The following is a 22,437-nucleotide window of genomic DNA, read 5'->3' as shown; positions in this document are numbered from 1 at the left end:
GAAAGTGATGCATCACAGTCATCATAGATTAGCAGCTTGTTTCTATCTATTGCTATATTCTCCTTTTTTTAGATTCAACGAACTATTTGCTCTGTATCGCGCCTAAAACCTGCAAACCTCTCAAATATCCCTGTTTCTCACCGACTCGCCCAAGTCTCTTCTTCCAATGCAGCATCTGTATCTTAAAAATCCTTTCGAGAAAGTAATAAAAACTGAACTATAAATTGCCCAAGAAAACAGCACGACTCAAAAATTTACATGGATCCCATCACATATAGGATGGGATAAAGAGGCAGACAGAAGTTCTCGTAATGCAGCAACAAGTGCGGAATCTGAAATAGTGCGCGAGTGTGTATGTAATTATCTCAAAATATTTTTTTTTTCAAAAAGTGATTGGTCAGTGGCAACGCGAATGGTGTCTGTCGAAATCTAAACTAAGATCGGTAAAACCAGATACACGACAGTGGAAAACAAGTGCTAGTTCACGGTTTATTCAAACGGTTCAAACGCGCCTACTTATAAGACACACCAAGGTGACACACTCATATTTATTACTTTCGGCTAGTGAACGTCCCAGGTACTACTGTCACCCATATGTTAATCGAGTGTCCAAAATATCAAAGTGAACGTTCAATAAAGAATTACCAAGCACTCTATCAACTTTATCAGGAGAAAACTGTCCACTAAAGACTTACTATCTAATCTAAATCAATATTTTTGTACCAAATCTAGTTGATATTTGTTAAAAATCATTGTTAACCTTTGTTTATCAAGTAATGCCGCTAATAACCTGTTGGTGGATGCGGTAACTTTTCTTTAATAACAAAGAAACTTTATATAAATAACATATAGGAAAACTAAGAATGTGGGGTTTAGATATGCCCAATTAATCTCAAATATCTAGAGCCCCCTACCCCTACCACTTCCGGTTATACCGAAGATTAATAAAATCTTCCTTATTTTAAACATAACAGCCTGTATATTATTATGAATTTCAATATATTTGCTCTTGAGATAGAACTACTCGTTAAGATTCTTCTTCTTGTTCTTCTTGTAGTGCCTATCCGTTTCGAATGTTTGCACGCTGCTGCTCTGAAAAGATTTTTGGTTGTTGTGTTGAACCACATACGTAGATTTTTCAGTGAGTTTCTGGTCTCTGTTTTCCTTCTACTTTTACCTGTAAGATTAGTTGCAGCTGTCCATATCTCTCGCTGTTCCTCATTCATGATGTGACCGAGTTACTCGATTTTGGCTGTTTTTATTGCGGTTAACAGCTCTTTTTTTGTATTCTTAATAAAACATCCTAGTCAAGAGAAATAAGGATTTTCTCAGGACACTTAAAGGTTCAGGTAGCTGACCACTTTTTTAGTTATTGTAGACCTAAAGGAAGAAAACCTACCTATTTCCTGCCTAGACTTCGCGTCCGTTTTTTAATTATTAACAATTTATTGCAAAAATCGCGATTTTTTCAGTTTTTGCACCCCATTCAAAAGCTAAATAGTTGACATAAAATAACAAAATTTAATTTTTTAGAACATTGGAAAACCTTCAAAATGCCGAATTTTGAAATTAAAAAGTTAATTTGTTGCTACGCAAACTGCAAAATAAGTGAAAATCGTTATTTGTTAATAACTTTTACTAAAACTACCTTAGAACTTTAGTGTTTCAGCCAAATTTGGGTATTGGGATACTTAACAAAGCCTCAAAATTTGAGACCGATGCATTAATTAGTTTAAGAGTTATTCTATTTGTTTATCCCAGAGACCTTCATTTTGCAATAACATAAGACAGAAAATAATGAAGATAGGGCAACTCTAAATATGCCAAATTAAAGTAGAAGAGTGATAGTATCCATATGTCTACAGTTCGTGGGGTTCAATCTCTAATGAACCCAGTGATAGTATAAGAATGTATTAAAAAAAGATAAAAAAATTAAGTAATATTTATAGTCAAAAATCCTAATGCCAAATTTTTGAAATTTTGTTGTTTATAAACATTTAGAATAACTTTAAAAATGTTGTCCGTAGAAACAATATTTTTACATATTCGAAAAGCTAGTATTTTAACACGAATTTTCAAATAGAGAAATTTAGCCTGGGTTAATTTGGGAAAAAGTTAGCCATGTGTTTTTTTTTTAATTCACAGCTAATTTGTTTATTAATAATTAAGGAATCTCATTAATGCCATTTTAAAGACTGGGATTTTTTTCTTATTTGTACAAACATTGTACCTTCACAGCACCCTCTACGATTTTTCAAATGTAGTTCAAACGATTACTAGAGGGAACCTACAAATCCAACGAGTTAAAATACCGAAAAATCAATTTCAAATTAATACAATTTTCTGTATCTCCAGATAAACTCAATGGATTTTGATCTTTCTTTTTTTAATTTGTATGTAATTTCTACGTACATTACAAATATGCAATTTGTTTATAAATTTATTAATTAATAAACAGTCTAATTTGTTTAAACAATTCTTGATATATTTAAAAAATAATATTTTTTTAATCATAGTATCATTAATGATCATAGAAAAAGTTAAAGTACACTTTAATGAATAAATTATTTTTATTAGATAATTATTTATTGAAGTTAATTTATTCATTAAAGTATGCCTTAACTTTTCCTATGATTATTAATGATAGTATGATTAAAATAATGGATTTTTGGGAAAATATTATTTTTTCTGACTGTTTATTAATTAATAAATGTCTAGCCAAATTGTATATTGGTAATATACAGAAAAATTACATACAAATTAAAAAAATAACGATCAAAATATATTCAGTAGATCCCGAGATATAGGAAATGATACTAGTTTTAAGTTGCCTTTTATAGTTTTTGAACTCATGCATTTGTCGGCTCCCAGCTCCCCCTTCACTTACCACGACTAGTCAACAATTGAAGTACATTTTTAAAAATTCATGTAAAATACCAGCTTTTCTAATATTATGTAAAAGGATTTTTTCTACTGGCAATATTTTTAAAGTTATTCTAAATGTTTATAAACTACACAATTTCAAAAATTTGGCATTTGGATTTTTGACTATATTAGATAATTTTTTTATCTTTTTTTTATTACATCAGTTTTCTACTTTCATTTGGTATACGCAGAATTGCCCTATCTTCATTATTTTTTGTTTTATGTTATTGCAAAATAAATGTCTCTGGGATAAACAAATATAATAAATCTCAAACTAATTTATGGATCGGTCTCAAATTTTCAGGGTTTGTTAAGAACCCCAATGCCCAACTTTGGGTGAAACACTAAAGTTCTAAGGATGTTTTAGTAAAAGTTATTAACAAATAACGATTTTCACTTATTTTGCAGTTTGTGTAGCAACAAATTAACTTTTTAACTTTTAAAAATCGGCATTTTGAAGGGTTTTCAATGTTCTAAAAAATTAAATTTTGTAATTTTATGTCAACTATTTAGCTTTTGAATGGAGTGAAAAAATCGAAAAAATCGCGGTTTTTGCACTAAATTGTTAGTAATTAAAAAACGGAAGCGAACTCTAGGCAGGAAACAGGTAGGTTTTCTTCCTATAGGTCTACAATAACTAAAAAAGTAGTCAGCTACCTGGATCTTTGAGTGTCCCGAACATGGTCTATTTCTAGCTTATTTCCCTGGAGTATCCTGATTAGTTACGTGGTTGGTATAAAATATTTTCAGGATTCGACGATAAAGCTACATTTCGAAAATCTCAATTTTCTTGCAGGTGGCGTCTGTTATAGTTCACAACTGAACTCCGTACAACAGTACGTAGTACTGTTCAGTAGAAAGATTAGCCCAAGTAATAAAGCTTTTCACCTCGCAATTTTTACAGAATGTATCGATTTGCTTGAAAATTTGAGAATAAGTAGTGGATAGTCCTAGGATTAAAATCTATATGATGCCGAAAGGCGCTTTTACCATGGGAGGTAGTTGACGCCCCATCTCGGCGGTGGAAATTTTTTATTATATTTTGACCATAACCATTGATAACAACGTTCATTTTAAGCAAAAAATGCTCTATACATTTTTTTGATAAAATTAATAGTTTTCGATTTATTCACTATCGAAAGTGTTATCGAAAAAATCAATATTTTTCGATATACTCATTTACGATTCACTTAATTTTTGCCGTAGAAAAATTTTTTTCAAACAAAATTCTTGGGAATTAAATTACCTACAATTTCATATTTAAACATTTTTTTGTATATCTGATGCTAATCTTTCTATTCTGAAGAGAATGGCATTTTTTATTAAACTACAAAAATTCCTTATTCGCTTTTAATTCCAGTTTTTTTAAAACTAATCATTATAAGCCAGTCAAACTTCTAGAACCTATTAATAATACATAAATAAAGAAGACCAAATAAGGTAAATGACTAATTTTAATTATGATGGTGATTAGGTGGTTGCTTTCGATCACTTTTTCGCTGAAAAAAATAGGGCATGCTTTTCACTGACATTCTTTTCATAATAAGTCACTTAATTTTTAAGCTAGACACTTTTTTTTATTCCTTGAGATAGATATTTTTATATACTTTAAATTAGTTTGAACAGGTTATCCTCGAAAAATGCATAGTTTTCCTGTCTTCTGACTTTGAAACTACAATATTTAGCATTTGACGAAGAAGAGCTATTCGTCTTAAAGGAAATTAAAAAAAAAGCTTTGTTTATTTTTTCAAAAGGTACATTTTTGGTAAGTAAAGTTGTTTTGATAAAACGAAAACTTTTCGTTATTAGCAGAAAACTTATTAAAAACATTGATTTTTTCGATATAAAACAAACACTTTCGCTAGCGAATAAATCGAAAACTATTAATTTTATCAATAAAATGTATAGAACGTTTTTTGCTTATGTTATTAGAATGAATGTTTTTCTAGAAGGTTTTTGCTTTAAAATGCTTTAGAATGCTTTTTTTGAGCATTACGCAAGAAAACAGATATATCTATAACACTGATTCACCCCAACGTATACGAGTAGACGGCGAATATGTAATCGTGGAAGAAGAACAAATACAACCAGCACTTAAATCCGTGCAGAACAACAAAGCATCCGGGCCGGAGAACATACCAGCAGAACTTCTAAAACACGGAACATCAAAACTAATAAGGTATCTTAAAGTGCTATTCACAAGATACTTGAATGGGGAAGAAATCCCGAATAGTTGGAAAGAAGCATGGATTACTCCAATTCACAAAAAAGATCCAAAAGATATCTGCGGAAACTACAGGTGTATCTCGGTCACTAGTATCTTTAGCAGGCTGTTTGGTAAAATCTTAAAAAACATGATTGAGCAAGAGTACGAACCTCATGAAATTGAAAAGCAAGCAGGTTTTAGAGCTGGAAGATCTTGCGTAGACCACATATTTACCCTAACACAACTTAATGAAAAGAAAGTTGCAAGAAGCCAGGAAATACATATTTTATTTGTGGATCTCACAAAAGCATATAACACGATTCCTGTGAGAAAGCTGTGGCAGTCTCTTGAACGATCTTCCTTAAATAACACGATCATCGCCGCGGTCAAACAACTATACAATAAAGCCACATCAAAAATCAAACTAAAAATAACCATTTTATCAGAAGAATTTCCAGTAACAAAAGGATTACGACAAGGATGCTGCCTCTCCCAAGTACTATTTAAGATCTATTTAAATGAAGTATTAAAACACTGGAGAAGATCTTGTTCAGGGATGGGAATTCAACTTGACGATGATACAACATTGTATACTCTACATTTCGCGGACGACCAAGTCGTAGTAGCAGCGGATAAGGAAGATTTAGAATTCATGACAAGACGGGTATTTCAAACATATGAAGAGTGGGGTCTTTCTGTAAATAGAAACAAAACGCAATACTTATGCATCGGGACTGAAGTAGAAGATCTAATAATTAATAATCTAAAGAAACAATCAAGAACTGTGAGGAATATGTATATTTGGGAACAACAATCAACAAGAGTGGGCGCACCGAAAAAGAGATAGAGCAAAGGATCGTGAAAGGAAAAAGGGTGATTAGTCACTTTCTGACTTTCTGATAATAACTTTTAACCGAGTTATTAAGCCTTGAAAATCGCCATTTTTCGTTTTTTTTTTTTAATTTTAAATTGCTTATAACTCGAAAACGATCAAAAGAGAAAAATTATAAGAGATATTTTTTGTCCAGAATGGTCCAAAAGCCCTAAAAAATTGGTCCGGGCCGAAAATATTGATTTTTCCAATTTGAATCAATAAAAATTGTTCAAAAAAATTTGGACCACTTTTCGCGTGGGCGACTTCTTGAACCTTATTCTGGAATGTCTCACGAATTAGTGGAGTCACTGAAGGTGGATATGAGCTATTACCTCCGATTTCGTTGAACCTCCATAGATTTTCATGAAAATTGGTGAGTGGTTAGAGGATATCTCAAGGAACAAAGGTGATATGGTGCCAACTTGCACTTTTACTCTGGGGGTGGATGCCACCCCTTCTCGGGGGTAAAAATTATTTTATTAAAAATAACCCCATAATTCGATAGAGGGACAAATTTCAAGCAAAATTTGTTATATAAAGTTATTAAAATAAATCAAAACTTTTTGAGGTATTAAAGATCAAATATTTTAATTTTTCTTGAGAAAAATGAATGTTTTTAACCAATTTTTCATCAAAAACTAAAAAAGTGTAAGTTTTTACAAAAAAGTTATTATTATCAAAATTGAAGCTAATAAAAAATGAAATAAACCCCTTACTAGAAAAACCTTTTAGTTTTAACTAAAAGTGAGTTATAGGTAATTGAATGTATATTTTTCTCGGCGAGTAAAAAACTCTCAAGTATTCAAGCTGAAATAACGGGAAATTGATGCGTTTTATAACATAAACTTATTAAACATTTTTCAAAGTACTTAAAAATACCTATCAAATGAGCCCCCGAACATGTTGACAGCGTTAAAATTTATGCTCCAAATTTTTTTCAAAATTAATCTTTTAAAAATTTTTCCAAAAAATGTTATTTTTTTGTTTTAATAACTCCGTTCGTGTTTACGATATCAGGTTCATCTAAAAACTTTTTGAAAGATAATTCCAAGTGCTATTTAAACACGTTGAACCTTATCTTTTAAACCCCTTACTTTTTTAAAAATAAAAGGTTAAATGACCCCGGTAGCATGGTTACCACAGCAAAATTTAAAATTTAAACGTTTCTATCTCGGTTATTTTTTACTCTATAGAAACAGTAAAACAGGTAGAATATTTGGCACAGAAAAAACTAAAATTTGGTTATATACAATTTTTTACGTATATTGAGTATTTTTGGAGGTGCTATCAAAAGAATATGAGAATTACAATAATTTTAAAAAGCATGATTTTTTTAAATTATATATTTTTTTCAAAAATATGCATTCTAAACTGGTCAAAATTATCGAAAACATTACTTATGCTAATATAAAGAAGTTCTTGTAAGGCATACTATAAATTTAAATTTTTGTGGAAATGGCGCATGTTTATTTTTTCACTTTTTCCTAAAAAATTCGAAACGGTTCTTTTATTTTCATTATAACTTGCTTAATTTTGACGCTATTACCTTGTTCTGAAGCTCATTTGATAGGTATTGCGAAGTACTTTGATAAATGTTTAGCAGGAATATTTTATACATTGCATCGTTTTCCCGTTATTTAAGGTTGAATACTTAGATTTGAGTACTCGTCGAAAAAAATACACATTCAATTGCCAATAACACACTTTGAACTAACATTAGTTTAGTTCTTTGTGTGAGGAATGTATTAAATGTTTTATTATATTCAATTTCAGTAATAATAACTTTTTGTAAAAGCTTATAGTTTTTGATTTATACGTGAAAAACCGATTTAAAACGCATTTTTTTACGAAAAAAATAAAATTTTTGGTCTTTAATAACTCAAAAAGTGTTGATTTATTTTAATAACTTTATATCACAAATTTTGCTTATAATTTGTTTCTCAATCGACTTATGGTATTATTTTTAATAAAATAATTTTCACCCCCGAGAAGGGGTGGCATCCAACCCCCAGGGTAAAAGCGCAAGTTGGCATCATGTCACCTTTGTTCCTTGAGGTATCCTCTAATTACTCACCAATTTTCATAAAAATCGATGGAGGTTCAACGAAATCGGAGGTGAAAACCTTCAGTGACTGCACTAAATGTGATTATACAAAAAAATGTCATGGGAATATTTTTTCCAATGAACCCGCCGTTTTCGCCTTGTCTAAATGTACCTGTAATCTCATGGAGGCGCCGTTCCCTGATTCTGTTGTGTAGTGCTTCCGACAGATCGTCATTAAGGCTAGAGTCCTGGCTATTTAGTTTGTCCAAGACAAATTTCATGGTTGTGTCGGCCGTTATCAAAGTGGACTCTATTCTGCAAAGAGCTTCTACAGCCGGTTAAAAGTGGTGATTAACTCATTGATTATTGACCACTCGCCAGCAGAGAATTTTATCGCAGGATCAATGTATATCAACGGTTTATCGATGCAAACTTTTAAGCTATAGAAACTTAGAAGCATATTGAGATACTGCCACCGCGATAGAATAGCAAGTTTCCGACTCACGGCTTTGAATAAAGAGGCTAATGAAGACATTAAGTAACTTATTTCGAATTTGACATGTTTGCGGATCCGCGCTGCTGGATACAGCACGGTTTGCTGGATCCAGCATGTAAAAAAGCGCTGGATCCAGCTGGATTGCTGGATGCTGGATCCAGCAATTGCAATTTCTACTGCGAATGTTACTGTTTGTTGCCATCTCACACTCACACCTAACCACTGACTCCTGTTTTCTATCCTTTTCCTTCTTGTACTGCCTATCCTTTTCGGATGTTAGTGACCATCACGGCAATCTATATTTTGCACACTGCTGCTCTGAAAAGATTTGTGGTTGTTGTGTTGAACCACGTACGTAGATTTTTCAGCCAGGAGAGCCTTCTCCTTCATGGTGATGCCCTGTTTTTACCAAACATGTATTTCAACTAATTGTCTGCCTGTGTAATAGAAAATGTCTTTTTTATCGTCCCTTTCTCTTCGGTTGGTGCGAAAATACTTATAATACTTCTTCTTCTCCAGGTGCCATCTCCGCTACGGAGGTTGGCAATCATAATAGCTATTTTAATTTTTGAGGCATTCTCGTAGGTTCCTCAGCCATAAAATTCGTTTTCTTCAGATGCTTCTTCTGCCATCTATCTTTCCTTGCATTATGAGTCGCAGGATGCCATACTTCTCGCCCCGCATCACATGTCCGAGATACTGTAGTTTTCTTTCTTTAATTGTGAGTTCAACTTCCTTGTCTTTACCTATTCTTCTCAGTACTTGGTTGTTCGTAACTCTATCTACCAAGGAAACCCTCATAATTCTTCTATAGGTCCACATTTCAAAGGCGTTAAGTCGTCTCATTGTCTCTACATTTAACGTCCATGATTCCACTCCATAGTATAGTACACTGTATACGTAACATTTTGTTAGGCGTACTTTAAGAGCTAATGTTAAATCTTTGCTACATAGGCCATTTTTCATTTTCATAAAATGAAAACGTGTTTTTTCGATTCTGACTTTTATTTCTGCAGTCTAGTCATTATTTTCTGTTATAAGTGTTCCTAGGTAAGTGTACTTTTTTACTCATTCGATCTGCTGGCCCTCTACTATTAAGATTTCGTTATTATTATGGTTGTTTTTACTAATTTTCATAAACTTCGTCTTTTTGATATTGAGAGAGAGTCCGTACTCCCTACTCCCTACTACACCTTACTATTTTACTCATGAGCCTTTGCAGGTCTTGTAAACTATCTGCTATTATTACTGTATCATCTGCATATCTGATGTTGTTAACTAAGACTCCATTTACTCTTATGCCGACTGTTTCATCTTCCAGAGTTTCTCGCATTACCTCTTCAGAATAAACGTTAAATAAAAGAGGTGGTAGTATGCTGCCTTGCCTGACTCCTCTCTTTATTTTCATTTCTTCAGATGTTTCTTTTTCAGTTCTTACTATTGCTTGGTGATTGTAATAGAGGTGTGTTATTAGTCTTAAATCTCTTTCATCTAGGTTTTTAGTTTTCAGAATTTCCATGAGTCGATCATGTTTTACTTTATCAAACACTTTATTGTAGTCTATAAAACAGACGTAAAGAGGACGGTTAACATCCAAACTTCTCTGTGTCAGCACGTTGAAGGAGAATAATGCTTCTCTGGTACCCATACCATTGCGGAACCCATATTTAGTGTCACTAATATCCAGCTCCAGTTTAGAGTGTATTCTGGCAATTTTCAGCAGAATTTTCAAGGTATGTGACATTAAGCTTATTGTTCGGTAGTCACTGCATTCTTTGGCATTCACTTTCTTTGGCAAATACACAAATGCTGATGTCAACATTTCTCTAGGGATGATTCCCGTAGTATAGATAGCGTTGAACAGTTCTACTATTATTTCCAGGTTTTTCTCGTTGAACAACTTAATCAGCTCGCTAGGTAATTCATCTGGACCAGCAGATTTATTGGTTTTCATAGAGTCTATTGCCTGACTAACCTCTGATTTGGTTATCTCTGGGCCCACATCTCCGGTTTGGCTATCTACGGATGTACTAGCTTCTCTTTGGTCATGAAATAGATCCTCGACTTATAATACCAACATCAGCAAACTTTCTTTGAAGTCTTATTCGACATATTCTATCATCAATAGCCTTGAAGGCAATTAACGCTGTGTTTAATTCAGCTGCTCACAATAAATCCGGTACCAAATTAGTGACGGATAGAGTGCTGTAGTAGCTATTGTAGTCCTTTTTTTGTAGACCAAATAAAATACCACTTTTGTTCTTTCGAGCAGGGAAGTCATGCTCTACCTGCTAAGGTCGACCTAGTGTCGTTTCACAAATTTTAATATCATTTAAAAACCGTGTAATATTGAACTTTTATATTCAACTAGTCGGCTAGTTTCAACTACAACACAGAATGTCACTGATGATGATCTGATAAGATCGAAAACGTTCTGATGAAATTTCTATAATCCATATGGGTGACTTTTTAAAGTTTTTAATAAACATTATACCATTTTACAAACGAGGTGTTTACTTCTCTTTAAGTTTTTTAGATATATGATATACAGCCATTGGCTCAGCCAACTACTGGGATTTTCCTTTAAATTGTAAATAAAATTCTGTTTCAGGTTCTTCCAACTTTTGGATATGGTTTTCATTCTAAATACCTGGACAATGCCAGGCCTTTGTTAGTGGCGAATATACAAAAAATTATACCTCATCCCAAAAAAAGGTCTCCTAAATGGCTATCAACATCTATTCTAGAAAGAGATTGGGCATCTTCTTTAGCTCAAACATGCTCAGCTGAGTACTATGTTAACGCTGTGTGTAGAGAAGTTTATTTTTATCAAATCTTTAAAAAACTACCAGACAATATTGTCACGGTGGAGATATGTCCAACTGGAACCTTACAGTTTATAATTAAATCGAATTTGGGCCCTAAGGTTCCTCACATCTCACTAATGAAAAAAGGAAGTATTGACAGCTTGGACAACTTTTTGTGTTCTTTGGGAAAGTAAGTAACTATTTATTTTTATTTTTTAGCTTACCTAGTAAGCATACGTAATAGCATTTAATACAGGGTTTAACAAAAATACAGGTCATAAATATATAGGTCCCATATTCTGCGATCAAAAATAGTTCGATTGAACCTAACTTACCTTAGTACAAATGTGAACATAAACAAAGTTACAGCCCTTCAAAGTTATAAAATGAAAATCGATTTTTTCCAACATATCGAGGACTATTACAGATTTTTATTGAAAATGGACATGTGGCATTCTTATGCCAGGAGCATCTTAAAAATAAATTATAGTAAAATGTGTGCACCCCATAAAATTTTTATGGGGGTTTCGTTCCCTTAAATCCCCCCCAAACTTATGTGCACGTTCCAATTAAATTATTATTGTGGTACCATTAATTAAACACAATGTTTTTAAAACTTTTTTATCTCCTAGTACTTTTTCGAAAAGCCAGCTTTTATCGAGATATTTTGAATATTTTTCAAATCCACCATATACTTTGTATATGGCTAAGTACGATTAATCGAAATACGAAAATTTACATTTTTGGGTATATTTTGAACCATCTTAAAAAAGAAGCCACATCTCGATAAAAAGTGCCTTATCGAAAAAATACTAAGAGGCAAAAAAGTTTTAAAAACAATGTTTTACTAATGGTAACACAATAATAGTTTAATTGAAACTCACATAAACATTTGGGGGGTTTAAGGGAAAACCCCCCTAAAATTTTTATGTAAACATATTCAAAAAGAAGCAGCATCTCGATAAAAAATGGCTTATCGAAAAATATTAAGAGGCAAAAAAGTTTTAAAAAAATTGTGTTTAACTAACGGCACCGCAATAATAATTTAATTTTAACGTACACAAAAGTTTGGGAGGGTTTAAAGGAACAAAGCCCTCATAAAATTTTTATGGGGTGCACAAATTTCACTATAATTTTTTTAAGATATTCCTGCCATAAGAATGCCACATGTCCATTTTCAATAAAAAAATCTGGAATAGTTTTCGATATACATATTGAAAAAAATCGATTTTCATTTTATAACTTCATTTTTGTAACTTTTTTTATGTGCACATTTGTACTAAGGTAAGTTAGGTTCAATCGAACTAGTTTTTGCCCCAGACCCAGAATATGTGATTTAATTTATGACCTGCATTTTTGTGACACCCTGTATATGTAATAATAGTAGGTCAACCTAATAGATTTTGTTCGATTCTAATTGAGACAGTCATCAGGTGTCACCATCATTTCTGTCAGGATCGCAACGTCAGGCGTAACTACGGTAAATCCAAAATGCATAAACACCAAGTTGGATACGATCCTATTCGTAACACCCCAACTCGCATACATATTGAGAAAAATAAATATATGGAAGAATATAGGTACCTACATATATTTAGAAATTGAATTAATGATGTCATGCTATTATATGTATATATTAGCATGACATTAGTTTAATTTCTAAATAATGTATTCTTCCATACATTTATTTTTCTTAATATGTATGCGAGTTGGGGTGTTATGAATAGGATCATATCCAACTTGGTGTCTATGCATTTTGGATGTGTCGTAGTTACGCGTGACGTTGCGACCCTGACAGAAATGGTGGTGACATCTGGTTACTGCCTCAATTAGAATCAAACAAATTTACCTATTGGGCTGTCCAACTAGGTAATACTCTAAGATTCCACTGCCAAATCAATACGTTCATATTTATGTTGGTGGTTGCAAATAATTTTAATTAAATTAATAGTAAGTAATTCACTTTTTGAAAAATATTCTTAATTTTTAATAATCCTTTTTTTTCTGTTCTCTTTGACCTGTGGGTTTTTTTGCTTATGATTCTGTTTATTTGTCTTTCTCCAACAACTAATTTCGATATCTTCTTCGAATGTGATCCTTTGTTATTCCATTTTGTGTTAAGGCCTAGTAGAAAGCTTAAAATGTATAAATGATGAAACCTTAGACATTATCGTAGACTTGTTTAACACAGTGTACAAAACAGGAAACATACCAAAACAATGGTTACTCTCAACCTTTTGTGATATACCTAAAAATACAAACGCTAAAGATTGCAGTGAATACAGAACAATAATATTAATTAATAAGTCACATTCTCAAATTATTCTTGAAAATAATACATGGTCGTATAAATAAAAAACTGGAAGAAGGAATAGATGATAGTCAGTTTGGGTTCAGAAACGGACTAGGAACCAGAGAGGCGTTATTTGCTTTTAATGTGTTAGCTCAAAGATGCATGGACATGAATGTGGATGTGCATGTTTGTTACGTTGATTTTGAGAAAGCTTTTGACAAAGTAAAACATGAAAAATGAGTCCAAATTCTTAAGACAAAAAACATAGACAAAAGGGACTTACGAATAATAACAAACCTTTACTGCAATCAAAGAGCACAAATTGTAATAGATAACGAACCCAGTCCAGAAATTGAAATCAGGAGAGGAGTTAGGCATGGATTTATTAATATTTTGTATTTTGAAAACGACGTCTGATGTGGACGTCGAAACGTTAATAAAATCATTTTTTAGTTAAATTCTAGCTTATTTTCCATTTAGAATAGTTATTTACAAAAATGCCACAAAGAAATAGCTTCAGAACAACAATAAGTAGGTAGTAAGTTTACCGCTTAAATTGGACAATGTCCACGTCAATTTAAAGAATATAAAAATATTTGGTCGAAATAAAACAATACATATTTAAATGCAAAGATATTTTGACTATCATTTGATTAATGAATAGTGAATGGCACAACCTTGCACATGAGCTACCTCACGACCCATATTCTCAATTAAAAAAATCGTCGATTACGTCATCACGCCCAGATAGATGACGTCACTAATAAGAATAAGATATATATGTCAAAAAATTATAATTTAAAAATAAAAATCCACCTGCTTCGGGATTTATCTCCAAAATGTACCATTCTAGAGAAAATGAATGTATTTCATAATTTTGCTCTTCTTACTTACTTACTTACTCCGTGGCGTTACAACCCTTCGTGAGTTTTAGCCGACTCGACAACATGCCTCCACTGTTTTCTGTCTTAAGCAACCCCCATCCAATTATCCACGCCCATAGTGCTTAGGTCTCCTGCTATATTAGGGAGTTTTTGTGTACACAAATACGTAAACGTAACGCATCTTTTTGACATATACGCTTGCGCATTAATGGTTGAACTCCCGTATCGCGATACGTATTACCTAAGGTTACGGGCTGGTACGTTAAGTTCATACGCATCCCTATCGAGCCGAAAGTCACCGAATGCACACGATGATCTTGCCCGATTACGTACCAAATGAACATTTCATCAGCGTACTACCTGTTTATAAACATTTTAAGGTTATATTGGTTATTGGTTTAGTCTATTTGAGTAAAATTATTCTGTGTTTGTAATTGGAAATTGGAGCTTCATAATAGATTTAAAATTTTATTGTTTTTAAGTTGTCTATTAATAAAGCAACACAAACAAATCTTGTATTAATTTAAGAAATACAGTGATCACCACAATAACCATACAATTTCATCATTCATTTATCTTTTTTTACATTTGTATATTAATTGTATATTGTGTGAACATTGTTTTATTTTTTTTAAATGTCAACGGAATTTAAAAATGACTTTACGATTTGCTTTACGTTACGTTAAGGCAGTTACAAAAACTACCTATTTTAACATTCATCCTCTACGACACGTTAGTTGCTTTACGTATACGGAGATGCGTACGTTAGGTAGCAACAAAAACTCCCTAATATCTCGCCACCGGAGTCGAGGGCGTCCGCGTGGTCTCCTTCCAGTTGGAACTTCCTCCCACACCAGTCTTACTGTTCTTTGGTCAGAATGTCTTCTGAGGTGTCCTGCCCATTGGAGTCTTCTGGACTTTATTTCTTTTATGATGTTGGCGTCTGGGTAAAGTTCTTCGAGCTCTTTGTTAGTTCTTATCCTATATTGTCCTGATGCTTCATCCAGCAAAGGACCAAAGATCTTCCTTAGGATTTTTCTTTCCCAAACACATAGTCTCTCTTCGTTTGCCTTTGTTATCGTCCACGTTTCGCTTTCATACATCACAACGGGTCGTATGGTTGTTTTATAGACCTGTATCTTCGTACGTATTGTTAGTTTTTGTTTTGGAGGGCATAAAGACATCTATTGCCGGCCTGAATCCTGTTGTTTATTTCTTGTGATCCGTTATTGTCTTCAGTTATTGTTGTTCCAAGATACTTGAATTCTCTAACGCGCTCAAAGTTAAAGTCATCGATGGTGATGTTCTGACCGATTCTCTCTCTGCTTTGGTTATTGCGTCTTATATACATATATTTCGTCTTGTTTTCGTTGATTTGAAGCCCCATCTTCTCTGCTTCCTTCTCGAACCTCACGAAAGTCTCCTTCATCCTTAATCGTGTGTTTCCTATTAGATCGATATCGTCAGTAAATGCCAGTAGTAAGTTTGGTTCTTCTCGATGAAATACTGTATTAGATTTTTCGATTCTTGCACTTCTGATTATGTGCTCCAGAGCTAAGTTGAAGAGTTGTGGTGAAAGTGCATCTCCCTGTTTTAGTCCATTGATTATTTCAAATGTCTCCGAGTATTGTTGTCCAACTCTCACCTTACCGTTCCATACACATCCGTATCAACCTGACTAGTTTTTTTGGAAAGCCAAGTTCCTGCATCGCTGTCCACAGTCTAGCCCTGCATACTCTATCAAATGCTTGTTTAAAATCTATGAACATCTGATGAAGCTCACGATCAAACTCCGAGCATTTTTCCATTATCTGTTTTATTGTGAATATCTGGTCAATAGTAGAGCGGCCCGGTCTAAATCCGCATTGATAATCCCCAACGATTTCTTCTGTGTATGTTTTGGATCTTTCTAGCAGAATGTTTGCAAGGATTTTGTAGGTGGTGTTTAGGAGTGTTATTCCCCGGTAGTTAATACATTGCTATTTGTTTCCTTTTTTGTGTATCGGTACAATAACCCCTTCTTTCCATTCATCTCGCATTGTTTCTTCTCGCCAAATGTCTTGAATTAGCTTGTATATAGAACTGTACAACGCCTCTCCTCCATGTTTTAAGCACTCTGTGGGTATACCATCGCTACCTGGTGTTTTATTATTTTTAAGTTTTTTAATTGCCTTTATTACTTCTTCGTATGTCGGGTATTGGTCTGCTATTTCAGCTGTATGTACCTCTATGTTTGATGTATTTCTGCTAGATTGGTCGTTCAATAGTTGATAGTTGATTTTGCTCTTCGCTATTTATTAATAATACAGGGTGTCCAGAAACCCTCCCACAAATGAAGACCGGAGATTCCTCAGATAATTTTAAGACAATTTAACCCAATTCACCCAGTTCGAAAATGCTTCCTAAGGGAGCTAGAGCTCTTTAAAGAGGGCGTCTTCTAATTAATTTGTTTCAAATACTAATAGTACGGCAAGGGTTATGTTACCGCATAACGTTTTTGTCTATAGCTCTTAAACATTTCTGATAAATTACTTCCGCTTAGGATTATTAAATTGTGAGTCATTCTAGTACTAAAAGGTACTCTTGATGTAAGTCGCTAAGCTGCATCGTTTTCTAGAAAAATAAATTTGAAAATTTTTCGTTTTTTTTAATTTGAAAAAATTAAAAATATAATTTTCATAATAAAACGGTGTATTTTACCGACTTAAAGCAAGAACAACTTTTAGTGCTAGAAGACCTCATAATAGTCCATTCTTTCACGGTTTTTGCTCTAAATTTTAAAGAATCACTTGGATTGACATGTAATTTGGCATACGTATAGCTTACATGTCAAAGAAAAAAAGTGATATTGTGCCGATGTGTGCTTTTGCCCTGGGGGTGACTTTCACCCACTCTTGGGGGTGACTTTCACCCCCTCTTGTGGGTGAAAAAATATATGTCCAAAATAAGTCCAGAAATGGGTAAACTGACTAATTTTAAGTAACTTTTGTTCTATAGAGCTTTTTCGCCCAGTCGACACTTTTCGAGTTATTTGCGAGTGAATATGTTCATTTTTCAACAATATAACCACATTTTTAGACGGTTTTTCGCAAATAACCCAAACAGTAAGTATTTTGTCGAAAAAACGTTCTTAGCAAAAATATAGCTTATAAAAAAGTAAAAAAAATGGTGTACGCGTTAGGTCTCTGGATCTCGTACAACCAGAGTTATAGCCAATGAAAAATAGATTCGTATTCACCAAATTTCAAATAGAATATTTCAACGTGAAATATCCAAAAAATTAAGCACTTTTTGGAGAAAATCCATTATAACTTTTTTAAAGTGTTGAAAAAAGCTTTATTTCTGTTTATACAAAAAGTTTCTAGTATTAAATTTAAGCAACTTACGCTCAAAATAAAGTTGGTCCCTTTTGTTTTTGCAAAAAAAATTAAGACCACCCCCTAATTAGCAACTTAAATGAAATTAATCGTTACCGCTCCACAAATTATTTTACCTATGTTATGTTTATATGATCTGTAAGTTTCATCGATTCAAAGTGCTTATTTTTGAAAAAATTTGGTTTCAAAATAAAATTTTTAAAAATTTTAATTTTGAAAAATATGCTTTTTTTCAAAATAACTTAAAAATTATTAGAGATACCAAAAATATAGAAAAACAAAAAAAAATCAGATTTGCTTTTCTGAATATCATGTATTTTTTTGTTTTTCTGTTAGACAAAAATTGATTAAGATTTGGTGTTTCTTTTGCATACATTCGTTTTCAGTGACTCGTTCAACCCCTTTTAACTACAGCCATTTCAATAATAAGGACTTTGAACCGATGAAACTTACAGATCGTATAAACAATATATACATGAGTCAAGAAACTTGTGAAGTCGTAACGATTAAGTTCATTTAAGATACTAACTAGGGGGTGATTTTCTCGATTTTTTACCAAAACCAAAAGGGACTAACTTTATGTTGAGCGTAACTTGTTTAATTTTGATGCTAGAAACTTTTTTTTAAATGAAGCTTTTTTTAAACACTTTAAATAAGTTGTAATGGGTTTTCGCCGAAATGTGCTTCATTTTTGGTTATTTCACGTTAAAGTATTCCATTTGGAATTTGACGAATATGAACCTATTTTTCATTAGCTATAACTCTGCTTCTACTAGGTGTAGAGACGTGATATATACACCATTTTTTAAAAAATTTTACAGGCTATATTTTTGCTAAAAATGTTTTTCGACAAAATACTTACTATTTGAGTTATTTGCGAAAAACCGCCTAAAAGCGTGGTTATTTTGTTGAAAAAATGAACATGTTCACTGCCAAATAACTCGAAAAGTATTGACTTAGTGAAAAAACTCTATAGAACAAAAGTTACTTAAAATTAGCCAGTTTATCCATTTCCTGACTTTATTTGGACGAATATTTTTTCAACCCCAAAAGGGGGTGAAAACCACCCCCAGGGCAAAAGCACATATCGGCACAATATCACTTTTTTTCTTTGACTTGTTAGCTATGTGTATGCCAAATTTCATGTCAATCCAAGCGGTTCTTTAAAATTGAGAGATTTTGCAATATTTTACCGTTAAAGAACGGACTATAATTTAATAATTTAAATTTGATCTAAAATTAAAGACAAAAAAGTTGTGCGATACAATAACCGTTGACCTACCCAAAACGGACGCATATGTATAATCGGTACTAGAAATTTTTACGTTTTATATTTAATAGCTATTTATGATATAAGTGTTAAAAAAGTACAGGTTATTCACACACAATTCACATAAGTGCCTTAAAAATGTACTTTTTTAACACGCATATCATACAATATTTTTTCTACAAATATAATTACAGGAGAATATCTACAAAAACTTTTACTTGAACTTGACTGACATTCCATTTTTATATTTTTTGACATTACATCAAAATTGCCTATACGGTCAATACGAACTGCAGTGCCTTAAAATTTTTAAAGCACTAGTGCTTTAAAGTAGCATTTTTAGCGCTCGTATGGAGTGCTAAAAATTGCATTTATCTACTCTATGTCATATTATGTATAAGTTTTTAGTTTGTGAAAAACCGTCATTATAGATAGCAGTGCGTGAAGGATTTAAAGTGTGCGTGAAGTAACAATGTATTTTAAATGGGATTTACTTTTTCGCACTGTTTGTAACTTTCGCGTTGTCATGGTGACAATCCTTAACTTTCGCGTTGTCCGTTTCCGTTTTGTGGTTTGAAAGTAGTTAAAATTTTTAAATGTCAAAGTTCTAAAAATTGTAGAATAGAAATGAATTCCAGTGACGAAGAGTTACAGCTTTTTTATTTGTTTATCGTAGATAAAATATTGTATGAAACTGTGCGTGAAGTACTTTTTGCGAACTTACGCGATTTATTACTCGCTCCGTTGTCGCTCGTGCTCTAAAAATCGCGTGCGTTCGCAAAAAGCATACTTCACGAACTGTTTCATAAATAACTATTTTAACACGGTTGTAGAAAAACGTTTTTTATTCTTTTTTTTTATATAAGTAAGTACTTATATAAACAATATTTTATTTGTAAAGTAGTTAAACAAATAATATATAGTTAAACAAATAGTTGAAAATATTTTGCTTTCAATGCCAATATTTTTATAATTCTAGGATTCACAACGTTGGAGGTGCACCTCGTCTTGAGAATATTTATACTCCAGTTCACCAAAAAACTAAAGAAGCACATACATGTATAGAAATTCTTCATACAATTAATTTTTGTCAAAATGTTCAGCAAAAAGATGCAACTAATGATGGAATAATGTACTCAGCTGCTGCATACTTGGTATGTATAGCATTAAATCATTATTTGATTTTTAAGGCAGTTGAACTGACAATTGCCTAATAACTAGATAATAATATAATGCTATAAATAATAATTTATATTTAATTAATTATTTTCATCAAAAAAACTAATCAGGTAAAAAAATATACCTAGAAATAGCATAAGTGTGTACATAATAGACTGTGTGATATTGATAATATCACATACAATTTTCTTATTCTTTGCGTATCACTTTAATAATTATTCGGGGCCCTAGAGGTAGAAAATCACTTTGAAATGTATTCTTCAAAACTGGTACAGTAAAGGCGAAGAAGAAGAATAAAAAATCAAAAATACGTATGTGAGTTAAAATATGTTAAAATACTCTAATAATTTTAAATAAATCGAGGGGATGTAATTTATATAAAATTATTTATTTATAGCACGATATTATCGTTAAAACTAAACTAAGCTAATACATAATAGCACACCTTATATAATATTAATTCTAGAATCATCTGGAGTAGTCCATCTCTATTCGTTACCATGCGTATTCGTTACCAACCAATCCATGACTACCAGAACATATTTATTTCTATCATCAGTTTCTGGAAATAAACCAGCAATGTCAATTGCTACTCTTTTCATAGGAATACCCAACATTATACTGTTTTATGGGTGCCCCCTTTTTATCAACTGGACCTTTTTACCAGCTATTACCGGTTGCACACAGTTCACATTCCCGGCACCATCTTCTTACATCATTTTTACAGTTCACCCAATTCACCCAACATATAATTAAAAAAAAAATAATTTAAAAGAACCGTTTTACCATACACGCCCTTTCTCAACTGAAGCCACCCTCTGAAGACGATCTCCTCCGCAGTATAATATCCACCGTCTTACACCACCATTGATCAACGACAAAAAACACCACCAGTGCCACCACACAAAACAGTTCCACGTCCTGAAGAGGTGAGAGATGTCACCTAAAACAGGGCTCACAGAAAACACAAGTACATTCAATCCACAAAACTAAGCGACAATGATGATGTATATGTTACAGTTCAAGTTGATTATCCAGTTGGGGTTGACTGTTCCTAGTTCGAGTCGACTCAAACGGCTGGTTTTAGTAAAAATTGATTTATAAATATAAAATGAAGATTTTTATTCAACATTTACTAGTAAAGGTAGACTCCAACTAGTTAAAGTATACTCTTCCCAATGCCATTTAGTAAAAGTTGATTCACACAAACAACCGATTCTAGAAATTAAATGTTACTGTATATTATGTTCAAATCGTGATATTTATAGTCCAGATTGTATCGTCGCCCCCGTTAGGTAAATTATTCCAATTCGATTTTTTTGCACAAACTTACTCAAAAAGAGGTCCTTTTAACGAATCGACAAGGTGTCAGGTGGTACCGTAATCGAAAATTCGGACATTTTTTTACATCATTAATTTGGGTCATTCGGAGCAAAAGAAGTCTTTTGTGATTTTTCTGTAAAATTTATTGTTCTCGAGTTATACGCGATTTAAAATTTGAAAAACGCGAAAATGACCATTTTCAAGGCTTAATAACTCAGTTAAAAATTATTATTATGAAAGTCAGAAAGTCATCAAATCAAATTTTAACGACCCCCTACAAGGTACTGAAGAAATATTTGTCATTATTGTATTACTAAGCTGTTATTTTTAATTGAGGCGGCTGTCAATGTGAGTGCGACTGAGATGCACCATTGGACGGTCGGAATGGAGGATCTTACTCTCACTCACATTGATGGCCGCGTCAATACGCTTTTAGCGCTCATGGTTGATAATTAAAAATAACAGCTTAGTAATTAAATAATGCCAAAATTTCTTCAGGATCTGGTGGGGGGGCTCTAAACTTTGATTAGGTGACTTTCTGACTTTCATAATAATAGTTTTTAATCGAGTTATTAAGACTTAAAAATGGTTATTTCGCATTTCTAAAATTTTAAATCGCGTATAACTCGAACACTATCAATTTTAGAGAAAAATCACAAGAGACCTTTTTTGCTCCGAATGACCAAAATAATCTAAAAAAATTATCCGGAGTGAAATACTTAGTTATTCATAAAACAGTTAGTGAAGTATGCTTTTTGC

At 32.6% G+C, this 22,437-nt stretch overlaps 1 protein-coding gene across 1 annotated transcript in view; it reads left to right on the top strand.

Annotated features, from left to right (window-relative positions):
• The window catches only part of LOC114327110 (fatty acid synthase-like), a 76,527-nt gene that overhangs the window by 13,277 nt on the left and 40,813 nt on the right, over positions 1-22,437 (top strand). The window contains exons 4-5 of the mRNA XM_028275614.2: positions 11,157-11,542; positions 20,156-20,330. Of these exons, the coding sequence (XP_028131415.1) occupies positions 11,157-11,542; positions 20,156-20,330 (561 nt within the window). The remainder of the gene's footprint in view (positions 1-11,156; positions 11,543-20,155; positions 20,331-22,437) is intronic.

This window comes from Diabrotica virgifera, chromosome 7, assembly GCF_917563875.1.
Source record: "Diabrotica virgifera virgifera chromosome 7, PGI_DIABVI_V3a".
Lineage (NCBI taxonomy): Eukaryota > Metazoa > Arthropoda > Insecta > Coleoptera > Chrysomelidae > Diabrotica > Diabrotica virgifera.
This window is presented reverse-complemented; position numbering and strand designations above follow the sequence as displayed.